The following is a 23222-nucleotide window of genomic DNA, read 5'->3' as shown; positions in this document are numbered from 1 at the left end:
ATAATATGAGGATCAAATTAAACCTAAAACCAAATTAGAAAACAAAATTAATTTAACCCAAATTATATTTTTAACAAATTAATTTGACACATTTTATTTTTTAATTTTTTAAAAAACTTGCAAATGTTATCTTTTGTTATTGGGCTAAGGTGGGATGCTACCATAACCCTAAAAGTCAAGGTAAAATTAGTTTTCAACTTAGCGACAGAAAATAAAATTTGTATGTTTTTTTATAAAAAAATTAAGATTAAAATATATTAAATTAATTGGTTAGGATAAAATTTAGGAAAGACTAAAAAGTTGAAGGTAAAAACTCTTAAAAAATAATTTGTAAAAAGTGACCCAAATGGACACCGCTGACACACTGAAATCTGAACGACAAAATGAAACAGTGAAGAAGAGATAATGAAGTGTGGCGTTTCGTATTTGCATAATATAAATACAAATAATTGTATGGCTGCAACTGCAAACTAGAAAGGAGAATAAAGAAATGGGCGCAACGAAGAGTGGACGAGTTAAACTTGGAACACAAGGCCTTGAGGTGGTATATGATGTTAAACAAACTACATTAATTAATTATTTGCTCTTATTTTGATGCTACTAATATAATAGGTTTCAAAATTGGGATTCGGATGTCTGGGTCTTACTGGAGCGTATAATGAGCCTCTCCCGGAACAGGATGGCATATCTATTATCAAGTATGCATTCAGTAAAGGAATCACATTTTTTGATACCGCTGATGTTTATGGAGCCGGTGCTAATGAAATTTTGCTTGGAAAGGTACATATTTTAATGCTTGCGTGTGTGTGTGTGTGTGAGAGAGAGAGAGAGATGTTGGGGAAACCAAACCCAATAGTACTTTCGAACATAAATGTTGTTTTTATAACTAATTTGATGTTCTGTCAATTCTTTGATTCTGTTGACTAGGCTCTGAAGCAGCTACCTAGAGAAAAGATCCAGCTAGCCACAAAATTTGGTATTGCGAGATTAGATTTTTCTAACATGCTGATCAAGGGTTCGCCTGAATATGTGCGCTCATGCTGCGAAACTAGCTTGAAACGTCTTGATGTTGAATACATTGATCTCTATTATCAGCATAGGGTGGACACATCTGTACCTATAGAGGAAACAGTTAAGGATTTCTTCCTCTCAATGATTTTGATCATAGTATGATGCTATTATCTGGCTTATCTCACTAGATACTAGATATATTACTAATAAAAAAGTTAATTTGTTATATAATAGGTGGGTGAACTTAAGAAACTGGTGGAGGAGGGCAAAGTGGTATATAGGGTTATCTGAAGCCAGCTCAGATACAATAAGGAGAGCGCACGCAGTTCATCCCATCACAGCTGTGCAAATAGAGTGGTCTATATGGACTCGTGACATTGAGGACCAGATAGTTACTATCTGCAGGTTAGTTCAAGTTCTTCTTTAAGCTCATGGCATTACAGCTCTACTTGAAAGGAGGAGGCTAAAGAAAAGGGTTGAGTTGCTGTTAGCTGTATTTTTGTGTTTTTTTAATGCTTTTAGTGATCCAGGGAACTTGGTATTGGAATTGTATCATATAGTCCTCTTGGTCGTGGTTTCTTTGGCGGCAAAGGAATTCTGGAAAATGTGTCTGCAAGTAGCTCCCTGGTATATAGCATTTTAGCATTTACACGTGTGTTTCTGATGCTTACCATGGAATTGTTAATATGTGACAAACTATCAAATAGCAATGATTAATTCTCAATCTTGAATTAAATATTAGTTGGTTTATTTTCTATTCAGTTGCAAATACTTGTGTTTAAGTTGAGGTAGCAATGCAGTGGATGGCATACTTATTTGTGTTTTTTTTTTTCCATGTAAGAGTATAAAAATTAGACGGTTTCGTTTGTTAACGAATGTGTGGTTGTTTTGTGATGATTATTTCACTTATCAGAAAGTACATCCACGCTTTCAAGCCGAGAACATGGACAAGAACAAGAATATATATGAACGAATTGAAAGCCTTGCAAAGATGCATCGGATCACTCCTGCTCAGTTGGCATTAGCGTGGCTACTCCAGCAAGGCGAGGATGTTGTACCTATCCCTGGTGAGTGGAAAAATATTTGATACTCACTAGTCTGAGCAGGGTACCTAATTTTCAAGAATATGGTTTTTTATAGTAAAATCTGAACAAATTATTATGTACAGTATGAACTTTGTGCTATGTCAAATAAGTGAAGAAACTACACACCTTGGTCTAGGGTGTATGGGCAGTATAACTGTGCATTCCATGTGCTAAGATTTTAGAACGCAAGTGCATAACTATTTTCTTCAATTTATTTACAGGAACAACTAAGATTAAGAACCTGGATCAGAATATAGGTGCCTTAGCAGTGAAACTGTCAGAGAAGGACCTGAGAGAAATTTCTGAGGCGGTTCCCATTGGTGATGTAGCAGGCGGAATACACTACTATGGACTGGAACACATTACCTGGAAGTATGCTAACACACCTCCAAAAGATTCGAGCATCTCAACCTGAAGCACTCAACATTCAACTTCTGTTAGAGAATTCCACTAAGTCGTGAATGAGGCTAACGAGGCTGACAAAGGCTAATATCAGCAAGCTATAAAAATATCAATAATGTAGCCCAGGTCTCTATTCCCCTATGTCTTGTGTAAAGCTAAAATTTATGCTTGATTAGATGATGCCACTGTTATGGTTAGTTTTACAAATATTTTGTTTGTAACAAATAAACCTCCAAGATAATGAAGTATGTGCTTCACTTCATTCCAATATATTTGTGTAGGTGAACAACTATACCTTATTAGTATATTGACAACAAATGATATATTAGGTGTGTATAATTAATAAGATACATTAGTGACTATAAGAAACATTAGTGACTACAAGATACATTAATGATAATTAGCATCAGCCATAACACTAACGCTATAAGAGTTTGTCAGGCCAACGTTAGCTAAACACAACTTTTCGAATACCATTTTGTTTCACTTTTTATTTTTTAATTAAATAACATTGACCATGATTCACTATATTTTTCGGAAAGTATTTTTTTTTTTGTAATTAGTGTTGACCTTAGTGACACTAATTATGAATTTGAGAGGTAAAACAAAAAGTTAGTGTTGGTCTGGCGTTGGACCACAACCTGCAGTAAATAATACTACCTTTTATTTTTATTTATACCATTCAAATTAGTAGTAATTGTTTCTTTTGTATTAATTATTTCCAACTAAAATATCCATAAATAAATTGTACTAACAATTGATTATAAGAAAGATGATTATTAAGGATAATGATAATTTTAAAAATATAAATTTAAAATATTTAATTCTATCAATTAAATTAATTATTATTTTAATCATAATAAATTAGATAATCAAATCTTATAAATAATTAGCGTCAGCTTGACTGCCATTGATTTGTGAGTAGGAAAGTAAAAAAGTTAGCATCGACCGTGATAGTGTCTACCACTTTGAGGATTGAAGTAATTATTTAATGAAATTAAAATAAGCCCAACAACAACAATTAAGATAAACTTTAATACTATTATATATTATAGAAATTGAGTTATACTTAAACTGGATTTTACAGATAAGAATGAGAAGCATAAAAATGGGAAGGAAGGAAGTAGATATTAAAGCAGAAACGTCAGCAGTGATGAAAACATAGCCCCTCTGACGCACAGAATGACGAAGACAAAAAGCGGATTCCTTTCCTATATAATATAATAATAGACAATGAGCACCGTGCAATCAGCAACCAAAATGACTCAAGCCCAGATTCAACCAGTTAAACTTGGAACCCAAGGCTTTGAGGTACTATTAACTACATTACTTGCTCTTATTTTGATAATTGATACAATTAATCTCATTCTAGGTTTCAAAATTGGGATTCGGATGTATGGGCCTTACTGGAGCGTACAATGACCCTCTCCAAGAACAGGATGGCATATCTGTTATCAAGTATGCGTTCAGTAAGGGAATCACATTTTTTGATACTGCGGATGTTTATGGAGCCAATGCTAATGAACTTTTGGTTGGAAAGGTACAAACCGTTTCTTTTCTGTTACTTTTTACTGTTTCTGTGTTTTCTAGTTTGGTAAACCTGCTTTTCCTTCTATTTGCAGTGGAAATTTTGACCCATTTTAACTAACTAAACACACTATTTTAGAACAGAGATGTTTTTTTCTATCACGACTTTTGGGACAATTTTTGTTATCCCTTTTGTTTCCCAGGGAATATTTTTATTAAAATAATTGTATAAGAAAAAGTTAAATAAATATAATCATATAAAGTGTCACACATGTCAATTATTTGATGCTCAAAGACTTCAAGTAATGCAGCTTATCTTGAAATTGATTGTATGCAAATTTTCTTTTATTAATGACTTATGACTCGGTGGAATCAGTTATTGATTTTTGTCATTTTTTTATTCTGTCTACTAGGCTTTGAAGCAGCTGCCCAGAGAAAAGATTCAGATAGCCACAAAATTTGGTATTGCTTCACGAGGTTTTCCTGATTTGAAGATCAAGGGTTCGCCTGAATATGTGCGATCATGCTGTGAAGCTAGCTTGAAGCGTCTTGATGTTGAATACATTGATCTCTATTATCAGCACAGAGTGGACACATCTGTACCTATAGAGGAAACAGTTAAGGATTTCTTCCTCTCAATGATTTTGATCATAGTAGACTTTATATATATACCTGTGAAAATTTAGTAATATAATGATATTATCTGGCTTATCTCACTAGATATTAGATATGTTATTAACGTTTGTTATAATATTATAGGTGGGTGAACTTAAGAAATTGGTCGAAGAGGGTAAAGTCAAATATATTGGATTATCTGAAGCCAGCCCAGATACAATAAGGAGAGCACACGCAATTCATCCCATCACAGCTGTGCAAATAGAGTGGTCTTTGTGGACTCGTGACATTGAAGAAGAGATAGTCCCTCTCTGCAGGTTAGTTCAAGTTCATGGCACTGCAGCTCTTCTTGAAAGGAGGGAAAAGAAAGTGGTTTAGTTGTTGTTGGCTGTATTTTTGTGTTAATGCGACTTCAATTTTTTAATGCTTATATTGGTTTCAGGGAACTTGGTATTGGAATTGTACCATATAGTCCTCTTGGTCGTGGCTTTTTTGGCGGCAAAGGAGTTGTGGAAAATGTGCCTGCAAATAGCTCCCTGGTATATAGCATTTTAGCATGTACATAATTCTGCTGCATACCATGGAATTGTTGATAATGACAAATTATCAAATAGCAATGATCAATTCTCAATCTTGAGTGAAACATTGGTTGGTTTGTTGTCTGTTAATTGCAAATACTTGTGTGTTTAAGCTGAAGTAGTGATGCAGTGGATGCAGACCATATTTGTTTTTCTCCATAAGAGTATAAAATTATACATTTTCTTTTGGAAAATAACGTAAAATGTTGTTTTCTGATGGATATTTCAATTATCAGAAAGCACATCCACGCTTTCAAGCCGAGAACTTAGACAAGAACAAGAATATATATGAACGAATTGAAGGCCTTGCTAAGAAGCATCAGGCCACTCCTGCCCAGTTGGCATTAGCATGGGTACTTCAGCAAGGCGAGGATGTTGTACCTATCCCTGGTGAGTGACAAAATATTTGATACTCACTAGTCTCTGAGCTAGTATCTAAGGTACCAACAATATGGTATTTTTTATTTTTATTATTGTCAATCTGAACAAATTATTATACACAGTATAGTTTAGCCCTGTACTTTTGTGCTCTGATCAAATAAGTGAAGAACTTGGTGTAGTATAATCGTGCATTCCTTGTTTTAAAGAGTTGAGAGCTTCTTCTTATGTACTAAGGTTACTGACTGAAGGTCTTCTCAATTAATAACTGTTCAGAGCGAATTGTAAATCTTGCCAGACAAATCTCTACTTCGTTTCTGAAGTGTTTAGTTTTGATAAAGTTCAATAGGAGGAAGATCTATTAATGTTCAAAAATATTTTTGATTTCTTTTGTTCTATATCCAATCTCCCTGAAGTCTTTAAAACCAAGGCTTTAACTTGTATCGTGCCATTGATAAATAATTAAATATTGAGGAGTACATGAAGTATATCGAGAAGTTTGAACTATTAAGTATGTCCAAAGCATTTTGAGATTTCTTTTTCGCCTTTATTACTTTTCTCCTCCTCCTCAGTCCTGAAGCACAAATATGTTCTATATTTATCTCTTTTGGTGCATAAGTGTATGATTATTTCCTCAATTTCTTTGGACCTTCACAGGAACAACTAAGATTAAGAACCTGGATCAAAACATAGGTGCCTTAGCAGTGAAACTGTCAGAAAAAGACCTGAGAGAAATTTCTGAGGCGGTTCCCATTGGTGATGTAGCAGGTGGTAGATACTACAATGGATTGGATCACTTTTCATGGAAGTATGCTAACACACCTCCAAAAGATTCAAAAATCTCAACCTGACGCACCCAACCAACCCTTTGGTTAGGGAATCTACCAAGTCATCATGAATTGAGGGTAGCAAGGCTGGCAAAGGCTAATATCAGGATGCTATTTAAATATCAATAATGTAGCCCTTCTTGATGTTGGACTTCCTAGATATTTGGTTGGTTAAAATTTTTAATTTAGACTGTAATACTTTTTTATATGCAACAGATAATTATGAGCAGTTTCGAAGGCATGACTTGAGTTTAGGATGGGTCAAACATGGTTTTTGCATTCACCAAGATGTTTGAATCTGCGTTAGAAACATGATTTTAAATTATGGACTCAAGTCTCATTGAAGTATTTGGAATCAGTTTTTGCATCACCCTTGACTTGAGTCATTAATTTGTTCCAAGTATAATTCTGTTTAATATTGATATTGTCATGATAAATAGCAAGAAAAAACATATTTTTTTAATTATACACTCAAAATCAATTCTGAACAATAACGTGTGACAAAATCAATTTCTAATATTTGTCATCTAAACAAAAATCATTTTATTATACATACTAACTTTTATTTAAAATCAATTCTTAAAGTCACATTGATTTAAAATTATTATTACATTTTTTTTATAAGACTATTTTGTAATTATTTGTTGCATTAATTACCTTTCTCTAAAGTACCCATAATTAATAATTGTTTTAGCTAAAAAGTAATGAACTTTAGAAATTAATGAGATAAAATGTGAGTAACAATTAGGTAAAAAATAATTAAGGGAAAAAAGAGATTATTAGTTTCAAACAAATTAAGGATAATTTTAGAAAAATGATACAAAATATTGATAAATTTAATAAAATCAACTCATTTTTTTTAAGGAGTATGAATTAGTTAAAAATATCTTGCAAAGAGAAAGAGAGAGTATTAACAAAAAGGCTAAAGTGCATATTTGATCTTCCTATTTTTGTAAAATGTTGATTTTAGTTCCCTTTGGTTTCTAATTTAGACATTTGATCTCCTTGTTTTCAGAATTCAGAATTTTAGTTATCCGTTAAATTGAATGTGTTGATCTGTATTGGTTAATGATTAGGGTCTCATTAATAAGTAATTAACATTAATAAACAAAAAAGTTGAACGAAAATTAACAGAGGTTCCACATTCTTCCAGGGTCGCATCCTAAGGCACTGAATGCAAATAATCGATCAACAAAGAAAGAAGAATGGGAGGAGTGTCGAAATTGTGGGGTTTTCGAGCCCTAAGATATGAGAACGCAGAAGGAGGAGACACGTATTGAATGGGTAACAAAGTGACATAGAGGCTGCTTGTCGGGCTTGCCTAGGTACTATGTTCTCCATTGTAGCAAAACAAGACATAGCACAGTTATGTGTACAATAAGTCACACATAAATTCAGATTTATCGAAATCTATATTCAGAAATAAAAATTAATACTAAGACGTCAATCAACCTAGAACAAAAAGAGTGGTAAGGATTTCATTTTAATATTTTGTTGATATGAAAAATTTAGTTCATTATTAATTAAACGAGTTTGACGGGAATAATAATGATTTTAAAAGTTGGAAATAATAACCGAAGTTTCACTGTAATAAAAAATACTATTATTTAATGAGTTTGACTGTAATATAACAATTTTGGTATTTAATACATTTTATCATTCATAAACAGAAGAATAATAATACATAGTTTAATAGCAGCATAAAAACTGCCCAAAAGAACTGCATAAAAACTTTACGCAAAAAATCAAATCAAATGTAAACTCCATTGAGATTTACCAATATTCGGAAAATTTGTTTAGCATAAATCTCTAAGGTTACAATCACATGAGATTATTTTAAAGTAAATGATTCATTTTAAAGGATAAAATAAATAATTTTATATATCAATAAAAAATAATGATTGATTATATATATATATATATATATATATATATATATATATATATATCACGAGAATAAATTATTTTTTAATATTTTTAAAAAGATTAAACAAACCAAAAATAAAATATCTAAAGATATAATTTATCATGTCTTTTAAGAATATTAAACGAGATGAAATGATAGTTTGAGATATTTTATAATATTTAACAAATTAGATCTTTTAAAGATTTGAATTTTTATTTGATAAATTTTTTAAATATTTTATTTTAATTTAATGGTTGAAATTGATTATTTTCATATAAAATAATCATTCTTATATGATATATTATCTTTTATATATTATATATAAAATAATATATATATATATATATATATATATATATAATAACAACCATTAATTTTTTCATTATCATTGATTAAAATTATTGCTCACTGAGTCACTCACTGATAAACACAATTTGCTCAATATTAAAAATAATAACTGTAATCTAAAATTATGTGGACCTTGGTTAATTGAAATTAAAATAATCTGCATTTTAATGGAAGTGGGGTAAAAGAGTAGTTAGGCGAATAGGAAAAGAAAAGAGGAGAGGATGATTTTGTTTGACCTAAATACCCTCTGTTGGTGCTTGGGTGAAAGTATGGATTTTCCCTTGAGGACCCTCTAATTCCCAATCTTCCTCTCTTCTCCTTACCCTTCTTTCCTTCCTTCCTTCCTTCTTCTCCATATTCTGATTTTTCTCTTTCTCTACTTCCCCGCCATTTTTTCAAATTCCCGTTTCTTCTTCGATCAACCCTTTCCATTCCCACTTAGGGTTCCGCTTCTTCTCTTCCAGGTTTTAATCTTTCAGGTAATCTTACTCTGCTTCTCCTCACCAAGAACATGTTTTTTGCCTCGAATTTCTACGGGGGTGTGTGGTTTGTTTATTCGACGTGTTAATTTTTGTTTGATTGTCGCTTCTAATTCTGGTTATGGCTTTATATTTCCTTCAAAGTTTGTCCTTTTCTGTTTTGTTTTTTAATTGGTTACGTATAGCCTCACTCGAGTTTACTAACTGAAGCTCAGAGCAATTTTTTTATTTGGATTCCAAACTTGATGCTTGTTTTTGCTTCTCTGTTATCAGAAGGGAGAGATTTTTTTACTGTGTGGCTGCCCATGTGATTTGAATTTGTTTCTGGGATGGTTTATAAAATGATAGAAGTTCTAATGTTGTTGGTAGTCTGCAATACAATCATGGATTTGCATTTTGTAATCCCAATAGTATAATTGTACTCAACACTTGACACTGTCTTATGTAATTTGGGATCTGTAACTTGTGATAGCTAGGTCAATAAGACTGGAGAGTGTGTTGTTTATGTTTCATTATGATTCCCATCTTTCTAGCTGTTTCTAATTTGGTATGTTTTTCTTACTTTTGCTGGATTTGGAGATAGTGGTATATCTTCACTCCCTTGCCTCCTTTGAACTGTTTATTTGCTACAGTTTTGAAGTTCAGCATATTTAGTTGAATTTAACCATCAAATTTCATATTTTTTATGGTTTTATCTGACTTTCCTATTGTTATCTGCGGTTTCTTTCAGCTGGTGTTCTATCCGCAAATTGTCGGTGTATTGACATATAGTGATTCATGTCTTCAATGGCTAACCATGATTTGATACTTGGCCAAAGTCACAATTTAGCACTTGGCCATGACCAGCAATTGATGCTGAGCCACAATCATAGTTTGGGCCTCGGCGAGAACCATGATTTGGAATTGGGACAAACTGATGATCAACATTTGGGTCTGGGACGAACTCATGATCATGAACTGGGGTTAGGAATTGCCAATGACCATGAATTGGATTTAGGATTGAACCATGATGATGAAGGAGATGGTGTTCACACATATGGGCATGAGAATGAGTTATCAATGGATCAAAAACCTGAGCATGATGACCATGTGATGCCCATTCCCACACAAAATCATGACTTGGACTTACCAGAGAACAATGACTTGGCTGTTTCAGAAAATCAGGAATTTGATGAGAACATGGCCCTGACTGTGGTCCACAACCCGGAAATGAGTATTGAATCTGCTGAAGAAATGGGTCTCCATGAATCCCATCTTATGGTTTCCACAACACCTGTAATTCAGGCTCGTACATTAGCTATTAGTCCCAATTATGAATTAGCAGTGGGACAAGAATTCCCCGATGTTAAGAGTTGCCGGAGGGCATTGAGGGATACAGCAATTGCTCTGCACTTTGAGATGCAGACTATCAAATCTGACAAGACCCGCTTCACTGCTAAATGCCGAAGTGAAGGATGTCCCTGGCGCATTCATGCAGCGAAGCTCCCTGGGGTTCCAACTTTTACTATCAGGACAGTCCATGAGTCTCATACATGTGGAGGAATTTCACATCTTGGCCATCAACAAGCCTCAGTTCAATGGGTTGCTACCTCTGTGGAGCAAAGGCTAAAGGAGAACCCTGATTGCAAGCCAAAGGAGATATTGGAAGAGATTCATAGGGTTCATGGCATCACTTTATCGTACAAGCAAGCATGGAGAGGTAAGGAGCGTATCATGGCTGCAATGCGTGGATCTTTTGAAGAGGGCTACCGCTTGCTTCCACAGTACTGTGAACAGGTGAAGCGCACAAACCCAGGCAGTATTGCATCTGTTTATGCAAACCCTACTGATAATTGCTTCCGACGCCTCTTCATATCCTTTCAAGCATCAATATATGGTTTTTTAAATGCTTGTCGACCACTTTTGGAGCTTGATAGAATATATTTGAAGAGCAAGTATCTTGGTACATTACTTCTTGCTACTGGATTTGATGGTGATGGGGCTCTCTTTCCTTTGGCATTTGGTGTTGTTGATGAGGAGAATGATGATAATTGGATGTGGTTTCTGTCTGAACTTCATAACCTGCTGGAGATTAACACTGAAAACATGCCAAGGCTTACAATTTTGTCTGACAGACAGAAGGGAATTGTAGATGGTGTGGAAGCAAATTTTCCTACTGCTTTCCATGGATTTTGTATGCGTCACTTGATTGACAGCTTTCGCAAGGAGTTTAATAACACTATGCTTGTTAATCTTCTTTGGAATGCAGCTCAAGTTCTTACCATACTTGAATTTGAATCAAAAGTTTTAGAGATTGAAGAGATATCACAAGATGCTGCATATTGGATACGAAGAGTTCCACCTCATTTGTGGGCTACTGCTTATTTTGAGGGGCAAAGTTTTTTTCATTTGACAGCAAACATAGTTGAATCTTTAAACACATGGATATTAGATGCATCTGGGCTTCCGATAATTCAAATGATGGAATGCATTAGAAGGCAGCTAATGATTTGGTTTAACGAGCGGCGAGAGACCAGTATGCAGTGGCCATCAATTCTTGTACCTTCTGCAGAGAGACATGTTGCAGAGGCTCTTGATCGAGCACGGACACACCAGGTACTTCGTGCCACTGACGCTGAATTTGAAGTTATATCTCATGAAGGGACAAATACTGTTGATATTAGGACCCGTTGCTGTCAATGTCGTGGGTGGCAGCTGTATGGCTTGCCTTGTGCACATGCTGTGGCTGCACTTCTGTCTATTAGGCAGAATGTGCATAGATTCACAGAAAGCTGTTTTACTGTTGCAACCTATAGGAAGACATACTCACAGACCATACATCCAATTCCTGATAAGTCTCTGTGGAAGGAGTTGTCTGAGGCTGAGGGGGACGTCAATGCTTCCAATGCTAATCAACTTCAACTTCAAATTGCTATTAATCCTCCTAAATCACTCAGGCCACCGGGTCGACCTAGAAAGAAGCGGGTTCGTGCAGAAGACCGTGGCCGTGTAAAACGGGTTGTGCATTGTAGTCGTTGCAATCAAACAGGTCACTTTAGAACCACCTGTGCAGCTCCCATCTAAGTCTCATGTCACAGCTTAGCTTTTCATTATTTCATTATTTAGGCTTGCTAGCATAGACCCTCCACCAAATGATCTTTTTTATTTCCTATACATTAATGTGAATTAATTTGTTTCAGCTGCTCCATGTTTGCAAATTAACTCGCATTGTTTAATAGCGCATATAATAGCTCAATACATACTTATTTCAAGCTAAAATTTTGAATTTGACTCATAAATAGTTCCTGGAAACCGAAGTATTGGAGCCTCCCAATTTGCTTACTTCGCTGGAAGTTCGTAGTCCCTAAAGCTTGTGTTATGCTCTAATAAAGAAGGGAAAGACAATTTGGGACAAAAAGCATGACTTTTAGGTTTGTCTTCAATCTTTTGTGGTTAGCAGGGTCATGTTATGTTTGTTTTCCCGTTTTGCATTCGTTAAATGGGTCAGTCAGACATAAGTGAAAAACTGTTGCTTCTCACAAAATGTTGCTTTGCAATGTGTTCGTCTATTCAAACGGTAATTATGCAAAAATAGGAAGAGGAATAGGTGCACCAATTAGATAGAATCATAGAACAAGTACATGATACATCAGAAGGCCACGAATAGTATGTTTTACCTTTCCAAATGACTAGGAGTATAACAGAACACAAAAGTCGGACAATAATCTAAAATTTCTTAAATTATTACATTAATTCTGTTCCCAGCATTATAAATTTCAATAATAGCAGCATTAGTTGCTCTGCCCAGCTTAGTACCCATAGTTTGCACCATAAACTGAGCCATAGCCTCCAGCATGTCCAGGATTGGAAGGAGGAGAGGCATAGACAGAACCATGGGCAGGGTAAGAATTGTATCCTTGGTCTGCAGCAGGCACAGTTGTTTGCGGCTGTGCTGGTGCTGCAGCTGCAGCTGCAGCTTCAGCCATAAAATTCTGCACCACATATTCATAATTGTTTCAGTTGATTACCATGCAAACTAAACACGCAACGCAAGTGCATGTTTGGTTTAACTTATTTTGAAGAAATAAGGACTCAGTTTGTTTAAACTTATTTATTGAAATAAGTGTTTATTTTAATAAAATAAGCAGTTTTTTATTTTTTTAGTGTGTTTAACTAAACTGTTTCTGCTTAAAAAAAATAATTTTATGTTTATTTTAAGAAGTAAATCTTATCTGTTTCTTAAAAAATCGCTTATAAAAAAAGCACTTATTTTAAAGTTGTTATTTTTAAGTTTAAACAAAGTCACCCAATAACTTATTCTTACTAATAGAAATTTTTGAAAAATAAGCGACTGTTATCTAAATTTAAGTATTACAAACATTCATTAAATCAGTTCAAACATTGACAACATAATCCAGAAAAATTAGCAACAAGCTCAGAGAACCTTCAGTCTCTCTATGGGAACAAAATAAGAAAGGATAGAAAATGAAATGAGTAAGCAATGATAATTTTCTCACGTCATACAAATGAGGGGGGTGAATAGGAAGAATTGAATAAAAACATTTTACAATTACAAATTTACTCCCAACTTTTTTGATTGGGACAATACTTTGGGAAAGACAACTTTGTAATTTAGAAATTCAACAAGCTAATACCCCTACACTTCCTCTCCATTTTTAGTTAAAAGATTAGTCTTGATGAAAACGGAACTCTGGTGCAAAATGAATATTTTAGGTCCCAATGAAGACTACAAACAGATTTTAACTGAATAATTTCATATTAAGATTAAAAAAAACATGCAGCATCTTACGGATTGAAAAGATTTCAAATTGATTAGAAAACCAAGATCAGTATTACCTGTATTAGTTGCTGTGCTGTTTGGACTTGAGAAGCAGTTCCACTGATTTCAACTGTCATCTCCCCAGGAACACCTCTTGCTTCTTGTATGGTAACAGTAGCCCCACTAGCTCGTCTGATGTAGCTTATACTTGCTCCAGCTGTTCCAATAACAGCATCAGCATAAGATAGAGGAATTTGCATTTGCTGCGTGATCTGCCACAATAGCAATAAAATCCATCTTTATGATTAAAAAAAGGTAATAAAATTTATAAAGAGCAGGAAATCAGGTCCATATAAGTATATATTGCATCACCTCCAATCCTAAATGTTAATACAAAGCTAGTCAAGAGTGCAAGCCTGCATCCACACTTCCATTTAAACTCAAGCTTAAATTATTAATCAAGCAGGACACCTCATCTAATCTCAACAAGAGAAGATGACATTCCCAAGATATTTCATATACTTTGTTTAAATATTTAAGCTAAACATCCAAGTATTTGTCTGTGCTTTCATCGCCTTCTGCTATTTTAATTCTAACCTGAAAAGAAATGCTACTTATCAATTTATATGGAAATTTTGTGACTAGCTTGCTAGGTTTCCCGAAGTTACAGAACGAGATTGAAGAAGCAGCACATCAACAAGTCCCTTCACGAAACCACAGAAATACAAAGCCACAAATTCTAAGAACAAGTACAGCATTCTGTTGGGGATTATTACAAAACAATTTTGCAAATAAGAACAAGTACCTGTGTGACTATGGAAGGTGCAGATTGAGTATTTGAAGATGCATGAACACCTATTGAAGCATCTCTTCCATAAGCAGATATACCTTGATGGGGCTGTCTGTCCACTGGAGGAGGCATTTCAGCTGATGGATAATAACTATCAAGTTGTCGTGGAGGTGGCATGTATTGAGAAGGAGGTCCAAAACCAGGACCTCCACCAACATTTGGAGGAAGACCCTGAGGTGGTCCCCAAGATTGGTGGGGTGGCATGTGCTCTGCATGGTGGGGATTGGCTGTTTGCATCTGGAGAAATAGTAATTTAGGACTTGTTTGTTTAAATTTTTTTGAAAAGTGTTTTTAAGAATGTATTATAAAAGAAGAAAAAAATTTAGATATTTTATGGAAAATATAAGCTATATTTTGCTTGGTAACAATTATGAAAAGTACTTTTTATTATAAAAAGTAGTTATAATTATAGCTTTTGTTCAGAAGCTACTCCAAATAGTAAAAATAAAGATTTTATTTTCAAAAGTTTAAACAAACGCTTTTCAAAATAAAACTATTTCTCCTGAAAAAAAGCTGAAACAAATGGGCTCCCACAAGCATTTATCAGCTTATTCCTTATTATGAAGATAGGTTCTTCACAAGTTAAAGATGAAATCACACTTACATTCATTTCAAAAATTGGAATTACACCGCGATCAACTAAAAACTTCCTTAGGTGGGAGGCAATTAACTCTAATGCCTTATGCACTCCAGCGGGATCCCCAACTACTTCAACCACCCTGTCATCTTGAAGGGCAAAAATAGGGAGGTCTTCTGCAGAAGAGAAAGCCACACAGATGGTTAGCAACTACACAATGTCAAACAGCCCACCAATGGACCAAAATGCAAAGATTGGAAAAAAGCTTCAAATTTTGAGTAATACTATATTTGAAAGAATAAATCAGAACATTAAAAGTAATAGATATTGTTTTCTCCACAGTTCATTCATACCACTCCCTTAAATTGTATCCTGCAACAGTTTCCAGTTAAAAAAGGATACACAAGGAAGATTCCAGGATGCTTCAAAACTAATTAGATTGTAGCGATCTACAGATCTAGAATAGAATGTCAAAACTGAGATCAAGATTATTTTCCTGACAACTGAATCAGTAAATGAATGATTCCATTATTTTCTAACTAGTCATTTATTAGTGATAGGAGTTAGAGATGCATATCTGACTGCTTTTGTGATATCAATAACATAAAAATTGATAAATCCAACACTGGCAAGAAAGTTATGACACTAGTGAATGGCTTAAAAGCATGTCCAAGATGATGCTCTATTACAGCTGTAGTAGACAGTGCATAAAGCTCATCCTTACCTCAAATCAAAATCATGGTGTCAAAATTTAATAAAAATAAAATTTTTAATAAAAATAAAAACCACAATGAAATCCATGGAAATACAGAATTCTAAAATAATGAAAAAAGATAATAATGGAACAACTGGATGAGAAAATGTTATAGGAAATACTAGCAAGAACCTGCTCCAAGAACTCTAACAATACAATTGGATGCTTCTTGGATAGATTTTACAGTTCCTCCTTGCTTCCCAATCAAACTTCCTGCTTGTGAGGCTGGCACTAGAAGTTTTGTAGAAACCTTCCCGGCCACACCTGAAGGAGCATGGGTAAAATCACTCTCTAAACCATCAATAATCCGTTTATGAATCCTTAATAAGCCATCCACAGCAGGAGGAACAGAGGAACCAGGTTCCTCTTTAGCTGATATCATTACCTAATCAAAATGAACAAATAACGGCATCAGCCTATCCTTGTCCTTAGCATTTGCTACAATGTCTAGGAATAACAAGAATATAGGATGGCAAAATAAACAATAAAAAATTAACCCACAATAACACAGCAACAAAAGCATTATTTACCATGCATATTACATGCCACCTACAATGTCAAGCTCAGCAAGAAAGCAAACAAGCAAGCAATTTTGAATATTACAAAATGTAATAACTTAGAAGACTCATCAAAAGAAGCCAATCCTCCTTCTGGGATATTTTCTTCCTCAATTAATCCCTATAATGTCCTCACCTGTCAACAAAATGCCAGAAGAAATCCTTTACCATCAGATGATCTTTCTACCAGTCCCACACAGCTCATTATGTTCAAGACCTTATCTTGATAACTCTTGCTCCTAATTAATCTACATTAACAACCTCATCTGATAGTATAATGGCAATAATAGTCTTATACAACTGAGATTGGCTCTACGTGGATCACATAACACTATTAGGCTCAGTTAAAACCCAAATTCTCAAGGATATAGTTCACCATGAGATCCTTTTAAATAATTTAACCTCATCTGATAGTAATATCCGTAAATTAAAATGTTGAACAACTTTTGGTTTAAGTATCAGCCATGGCAGCACATTGTTCATTATTAGCAACGGGGTATCATAATATTGCAAAGTTTGGTTTTCGAGATGGATAGATGGAACATGATTCTTATGAGATCTTAATGAGCATCTTCCATAAAGAATAAATGACACATGAAGAAATCTAATGAATAATTTAAAGATTGTGCAGCCTTAACTCTTCACCTGATCAAGAAACCCCTTTCCTTTCTCTGTCCTTTTACCAATATATACAATAAGTCTGCACCTTATGTATCTTTTCCTGGCCCTCAGCCCTTTTTTCTTACTTGAGTAGTGAACCATAAGTATATCACCTTAAATTTCTCTTCCCATCCCCCCTCTACTAATATATGCAATAACTCCAAAAGTTACATATACCACAAGAAATGCTCCTTACTACTTGTATTCAACCAACTAAAACAGGCTAAGAATTGACTGCAAAAATGGAAGTCTCAAACTGGAACATAATAATTCTAATTGGCCAATAATATATGACATGTCACAAGATATAAGATGCATGTCACAGTAAGTTTCTTCTAACTCCTTAATGATTGAATCGCAGTTTACAAGACTAGACTACAAGAGTGCATTTAGCTAATGATAGAACAGTATGGCCAATATTATCTAGTAAAAGAACTACTATGATAACATATAAATCATTAACACCTAGAAAAGCTCCATTTGTTAAAAGTTAAGTCGATTGATAGACTTGGGTAGTGTTTGTATCCTTTTTTTCCAATAACATGTATGACAATAAAATACTTCAGTTTTGAATTTTGATACTTAAGTTAACGGTTTAAGTATACTATTAGATCTGGTTATAAGCTTCTTTTCATTGCTTGCAATCTGCGGCAAGACATCAATCATCCAGGTTTTGAATTTACCAGATGGAATGCAGAGCTTCATGGTACTTTGGAACATAATGTCTACATGTTAACATGCTTTTCAGCACTTTGCAACGCTCAATGCTGATCCCTGTATCTGGAACTTTGGTTCTTCAATATTGAGACCTAATTGATGATTGAGTCGTTGCCTTTAAAATTGGAACATTGAACCTGCACAGATTCATTTTCCGTTAGAATTAAATTCATATTCTGTGGATTCTTGCCATCACTCTTCATTTTCGAATTAGCTTCATCTTCTTCAACTTAGTTTTTCTTCTTTTTTTCTTTTTATTGTAGCACATGATTAAGGTCACACTTTAGAGTTTAGACCATGAACAAGTTATATTTTTATTGTTGTAATACTTTGATTTAAATTTCTGGGTACAACATGAGGACATTGGAAATGTCATGAAAGGTAGCTGAAGGAAAGACAGCCACAATCTATTCTCCTTCATAATACCATCACAGACTCAATTCCACAGGATAATTAGCACCACTACAATTACTTACTCTGAAGTGGTTCCCGAAACATTAACTCCAGTTCTTCAAGAGGATTTAAACATCCAATATGCAAAGAAACTTTGACCCTCCCAATATTTTCTAATCTAAATACTAGTTCCCGAAACATAACTTCCAGTTCTTCACAAGGATTTAAACCTCTGGTCCTATGTATAAGAAACAATTACCTAATTCATCAAGACCAATAAAAGTAGTTAGATTAGTTAGTTTGTCATAAATTTTAATTTTATTCCAAGGCTACCCATGACATTAAATAATAAGATATGATTATTTTTCCATAGATAATTTTTCAACCAATGAGTTTGCCTTGTTTTGTTGATAGTTCAATAAATGCACCCACTTTCACAGGAAAAAGAGAGTAATCATTAATAGACGTTATAGACCTCACAATTAATTAGAGATAAAAAAGGAAATTTAGCAATAAAGTAGTCATATGTTTCTTACAATTATGACCAAGAAAATGTTGTCTTTTATTTCTTATATATAGGACCGGAGGTAGTATTTATAAGCAGTTTGAACACAGACTAGCAGAAAATAACTCAATGCAAAAGTATTAGGTAAATATCTACCACATTAGCCCTAAAAAGGAGACATACATCAGTTCATACAGTTTCTATTCATTTACAGTGTCTTATCCAATAATGGTAAAACTAGAGATAAAACATATAACTAAATTCCATCACCATGAAACTCCAAAAAAACCAGATATCACCAACATCATTATACTACTACAATCACCAGAAAGCTCGACAGCTCGACTGATTTTAAAATTATAATAAAACTTAAATAGATTAGAAAGAGAGAAAAAACTACAGAGGCAGAAGAGCATGGTAAGGATTCTATTCTAGATCAATACTAATCCAATACTTCCTCCGTTCCTATGTATAAGACACAATTACCTAATTTATCAAGATTAAGGAAACTGATTAATTTAGTTGATAACAATAAATTTGTCTTGAATTTATAATTTTTTCCAAAAATGTCCTTGTCATTAATACTTCTCTATGGTGACCAATATATTCTCTTTCTTCTTTTAATGGGGGTATTTGTAGTCTAAAAACAATTAATGCAAGGGATATTATAGATTGAGTCTTATAAAAAGTAACAAGCATCATTTTAAACTTGGGTCTTGTGAATAGGAATGGAGGGAGTGTCAATTATGAAGCGGCTGAACCACAACAACATCAAACCGTATTCCCCCAAACAAAAGAAAAGTAGAATAAAATTGCAATTAACTGGTGAAGCTAGAGCGAGAGTGAGAAACTTACAGCCCTTTGCACAGTTCCCGGAGGACCATCAAGAATTTTAACTCGAGCTCGTGTCTCCTCGACAATTTTCTTGATGAACTCTCCTTTGCGTCCAATGATACCCCCAACCTTCTGCGCAGGAACTAACATCCGAAACACACTCTCCCCGGGCCACCCCGGCCACTTCTTCTCCGCAACAACCGCCTCTTCACCACCGTGCACTTCCGCCTCAATCTCAATCGTTTCCTCCGCCTCATGCTCACCGCCCGTGTTCTGGTCCATTTCAGCCATCGAGCTTTCACTGCAAAAAAAAAAAAAATGACATGACATGACATATAAGTAACTGCAGTAGCAGGAGGAAGGATTCAAATAAACTGGATCTAGAGGGGGAAGACACTAATCGCCAAGACAAACAAATAATGAATCACTGAACAAGTGAGTGTAGTGTGTAAAATTACCTTGATTGGGACGAGGACGTGGTACAGTTACGAATCTAGGGTTTTGGGTTGCGCAGAAAGAAGAAAGGAAGAATGGAAGGCGAGCAGTACTATTATTATATAGTATATGTATATCTGAATCTGGTATGTGTCATCGCCCAACCACTCAACTAACATCAAGTCTTTTACTACTACATTTCACATCTACTTTAAAAAATAACTATTAAATATTTTTATCATTCTAATTCAATTAAAATACTTTTATTTTAAATACTTTTCTATTTTTTCCTTTAATCATCCCCTTCAAATCCTAAGAAAAATTAACTTCAATTAAATCATATGTAGAATAGCGGGGTAAGAAAATAAATTCCTTAATAATTATGCTTTCAGAATTAACAAGTTATTTAATTAAAAATATAAGCTTGGGAATATAATACTTTAATTTTATGCTTGGTTCAAGCTCAAAAAATATTTTTAATTAGACATTTTTTATTTTTAAAAGATAATTTTTTTTTCATATTTTGTTTGATTTTTAATCCAGAGACCAGAGGTGGATAGGTACCTTCTTATGATATGAGGATAACAGTGTGTACTTTAAATTTCAGATTCCCGTCATCTTAATTTTAAAATATTATACCTCCTTCTGGTTAATAAAACATAAAGCGAGAGGAGTTCTAGAATTTCCATATATATGGAGTATATGCCAGTGATGTGAACTCTACTAAAACGTCACAGGATGCAGGTAGTTTGGTTGAGGAAGCCTGGTAGTCAGTTTGAATACGTGTGAAGGTGTTATATCACATTTTTTTTTTATGAAAAATAAAATTCAAGTTACACACAACTATGATTGGAGTAATATTTTGAATTTTCACAATTAATCATGTGGTGATTCTAATTGTAATATATAGGATTTGTTGAAGTGAAGTACAATTTTATATAACTTGCGAGAAGAATAAATCTCTACAGAAATTCCATCAATAATGAAAATATGGAACGAGTAACATCACATAAGAATCATATATGTGTAGGAATACAGTTTAAAGTGACACAATATTGGAAAAATGGGAATCTATCTAGCTACATGTTTGACCACTAAGTGGAGTCTTATCATTGTAACTTGATAACAATTTTTCTTGATCGATGGTATTCAACGAAACAATCATCTAATCTATCCATTTATATATGTACGACGTCTTTGAATGCAAACAACACAAGAGAATGTTTGAGTATGGGATGTTAACCAGTACATTGAGATCACAGATCACAGATCACCCTGACTCTATATTTGTCATTTCTTCTCATGATTGTCATCGTCAGCTGCAACTACTTCTGATTCAGTGTTTGCAACAGCCGTCAGACTGTCAAACTTCTCAGTTTTCTCCAGAACAATTTCAATCTACAAAATCATGAAAAAAAAAGTTATCAATTACCATAACATAGATAAATTTTTTCCATATAATAGGACCAAATTAACACGTAAAATCCACTTGGAACCCACCTTAGCCTTTTGAACCAGGCGACCTTTGGTCTCATCCTTCATTGTAACTGAAGATGTCGAAACTTCTATTCCATCCCATAATATTGATTAGGAAAATAACCACAATTAACCATATTGTAAATGAGACATTCAAGAAGAAATCTTACTCTTCTCAATAGCAAGTCCATTGTTCTTCAAAATCTCCGCAATTGTAACAACTGTGGTTATACCTGTACGCATGATATGAAGTAAATAGCATTAAAAATGCCCATTTTTATATTTATAATAACTTTTCTGCAATTCATACACTGAAGAAGGATTGGTTTTTTGTTCAAAGACAAATCAATGAAAATACAAGTTTCAGAGAAAAAGTACCCATTCCAAGAGCAGAAAGCACAACCTCATTGCGCTGTTGTATGTACCTCTATAAAAGCAGAAACCATTTTAGTTTTATACTCATACGATCCATCTATGGGATAATTTAATAAGGTTGGTTTGATAGTTAAAAGAGAAAAAGGGAAGGGATAGATCATCGACTCATGAATTCGAATCATTCTCATTAATAAATTAATAATTAAAAATAAAAAAGCCTTTGAGAAATGTGTGAGCCATTGAGATTAATGATAAATTATCCGATTCAGAAATCCAAACAACAAATTCAGTGACTGCATAAAGAATGTTGTTGCTTTCAAATATAACCCTTTTTTTTTTCTTTTCTAATTAACTCTTTTGACCGCATCTACAACGTTTCCTTTAATAATATCATAGTCTTGGTTGCAGATCTAGGCAATGAGAACATTTAAGAAACCACTTTTTTCCAAGAAAATAAATGTAACTAACTTGTATCATACACTTTCAAATAATAAAAATGAAAGAAATTTCAATGGATTAGGAATTAACTAATTACGTACAATGACCAAAAACGAAAAAAAAATTAAAAAAAAATCAAAGAACACATTTACCTTGGCAAGATTGACGTAAAAGAAAAGGGGTTTCTTGGTGTTAGAAACCTGAATTTTGTTCTTCTTGGGGGATTCGACTCCATGGTTAGTGTTTTGATTTTGAGGTACGGAGACAGCAACCGTGGTGGGCATTGTGATTACTCAATATTGTATGTATGAAGGTAAAATAGAAGAATTGGGTTGAATCAGCAAGAATGATATAGAAAAAGAAGAGAACACGTGGCAGCGTTTGTTAGGAGGAAAGAGAAAAAAACTCTTCATGGTCGTTATTTTTTTGCCTTCATTGCAAACTCTTTAATGGGCTATGCCCTGCGTGGGCTAACAGGCCTTGAAGGCTTCATTGCTTCTACTTTGTTTGGCTTCTCATCTATATAAAGTTTTCTATGTTAAGCTTAAGAAATTTATGAAAAATTAACCTTTTATAATCCCCTAACATGTGTTTAAATTTTCCATTTCGAAAAAAAAACACGTGTTTAAATTTTAAATTATAGACAAGGAACAAACACTTTCACCATATCATCCAATATTTTTATGTGTTTAATTTGTTAAATCTTAAAATGTCAATTCTATTATAACCTTTTAAT

The 23222-nt window shown here is 33.9% G+C and overlaps 4 protein-coding genes and 1 pseudogene across 7 annotated transcripts; 3 read left to right on the top strand and 2 right to left on the bottom strand.

Moving 5' to 3' along the window:
- Window positions 1–410: 410 nt before the first annotated feature.
- On the top strand, window positions 411–2768 carry LOC114407718 (annotated as a pseudogene). The gene is made up of 7 exons (XR_003665678.1): window positions 411–541; window positions 613–780; window positions 928–1131; window positions 1246–1416; window positions 1542–1638; window positions 1925–2078; window positions 2318–2768. The product of XR_003665678.1 is annotated as a probable aldo-keto reductase 1 (transcript).
- Window positions 2769–3592: 824 nt separating this feature from the next.
- LOC114407717 (probable aldo-keto reductase 1) lies at window positions 3593–6793 on the top strand. Its single transcript, XM_028370923.1, has 7 exons — window positions 3593–3809; window positions 3871–4038; window positions 4439–4642; window positions 4785–4957; window positions 5083–5179; window positions 5455–5608; window positions 6254–6793. Exons 1-7 carry the CDS (start codon window positions 3732–3734, stop codon window positions 6445–6447), a joined length of 1068 nt encoding a protein of 355 aa, XP_028226724.1. The 5' UTR covers window positions 3593–3731; the 3' UTR covers window positions 6448–6793.
- Window positions 6794–7246: 453 nt separating this feature from the next.
- Window positions 7247–12414, top strand: LOC114407713. Of its 2 annotated transcripts, none has more exons than XM_028370915.1 (2): window positions 7247–7748; window positions 9887–12414. In XM_028370915.1, exon 2 carries the CDS (start codon window positions 9934–9936, stop codon window positions 12217–12219), a length of 2286 nt encoding a protein of 761 aa, XP_028226716.1. In that variant the 5' UTR covers window positions 7247–7748; window positions 9887–9933; the 3' UTR covers window positions 12220–12414. The 2 variants fall into 2 exon arrangements, with proteins under 2 accessions (XP_028226716.1, XP_028226715.1); XM_028370914.1 differs by lacking the exon at window positions 7247–7748 and adding an exon at window positions 8821–9156.
- Window positions 12415–12727: 313 nt separating this feature from the next.
- LOC114407714 (flowering locus K homology domain-like) lies at window positions 12728–20382 on the bottom strand. Its single transcript, XM_028370916.1, has 7 exons — window positions 20221–20382; window positions 19784–20063; window positions 16229–16481; window positions 15370–15518; window positions 14721–15002; window positions 13993–14187; window positions 12728–13127 (listed from the first exon to the last, which is right to left on the bottom strand). Exons 2-7 carry the CDS (start codon window positions 20051–20053, stop codon window positions 12945–12947), a joined length of 1332 nt encoding a protein of 443 aa, XP_028226717.1. The 5' UTR covers window positions 20054–20063; window positions 20221–20382; the 3' UTR covers window positions 12728–12944.
- A 772-nt stretch (window positions 20383–21154) lies between these two features.
- LOC114407712 (uncharacterized protein At2g34160-like) lies at window positions 21155–22956 on the bottom strand. Of its 2 annotated transcripts, none has more exons than XM_028370913.1 (5): window positions 22639–22956; window positions 22052–22100; window positions 21844–21906; window positions 21698–21759; window positions 21155–21595 (listed from the first exon to the last, which is right to left on the bottom strand). In XM_028370913.1, the coding sequence occupies exons 1-5, from the start codon at window positions 22768–22770 to the stop codon at window positions 21488–21490; spliced, it is 414 nt and encodes a 137-aa protein (XP_028226714.1). In that variant the 5' UTR covers window positions 22771–22956; the 3' UTR covers window positions 21155–21487. The 2 variants fall into 2 exon arrangements, with proteins under 2 accessions (XP_028226714.1, XP_028226713.1); XM_028370912.1 differs by having other exon boundaries at window positions 21698–21762; window positions 22639–22946.
- Window positions 22957–23222: the final 266 nt, after the last annotated feature.

This window comes from Glycine soja, chromosome 3 (assembly GCF_004193775.1).
Source record: "Glycine soja cultivar W05 chromosome 3, ASM419377v2, whole genome shotgun sequence".
NCBI classification, from domain to species: Eukaryota; Viridiplantae; Streptophyta; class Magnoliopsida; order Fabales; family Fabaceae; genus Glycine; species Glycine soja.
This window is presented reverse-complemented; position numbering and strand designations above follow the sequence as displayed.

Coding starts and splice junctions, on each gene's coding strand:
- LOC114407713 (XM_028370915.1), top strand. CDS start 9,934: ATGTCTTCAATGGCTAACCATGATTTGATACTTGGCCAAAGTCACAAT.
- LOC114407712 (XM_028370912.1), bottom strand. CDS start 22,770: ATGCCCACCACGGTTGCTGTCTCCGTACCTCAAAATCAAAACACTAAC. Junction 21,763..21,843: donor TGGACTTGCTATTGAGAAGA/GTAAGATTTCTT, acceptor GGGATGGAATAG/AAGTTTCGACATCTTCAGTT. Junction 21,596..21,697: donor GCCTGGTTCAAAAGGCTAAG/GTGGGTTCCAAG, acceptor ATGATTTTGTAG/ATTGAAATTGTTCTGGAGAA.
- LOC114407717 (XM_028370923.1), top strand. CDS start 3,732: ATGAGCACCGTGCAATCAGCAACCAAAATGACTCAAGCCCAGATTCAA. Junction 3,810..3,870: donor TTGGAACCCAAGGCTTTGAG/GTACTATTAACT, acceptor ATCTCATTCTAG/GTTTCAAAATTGGGATTCGG. Junction 5,609..6,253: donor GGATGTTGTACCTATCCCTG/GTGAGTGACAAA, acceptor GGACCTTCACAG/GAACAACTAAGATTAAGAAC.
- LOC114407714 (XM_028370916.1), bottom strand. CDS start 20,053: ATGGCTGAAATGGACCAGAACACGGGCGGTGAGCATGAGGCGGAGGAA. Junction 15,003..15,369: donor TTCCAATTTTTGAAATGAAT/GTAAGTGTGATT, acceptor CTATTTCTCCAG/ATGCAAACAGCCAATCCCCA. Junction 13,128..13,992: donor CAGCACAGCAACTAATACAG/GTAATACTGATC, acceptor TATGTGGTGCAG/AATTTTATGGCTGAAGCTGC.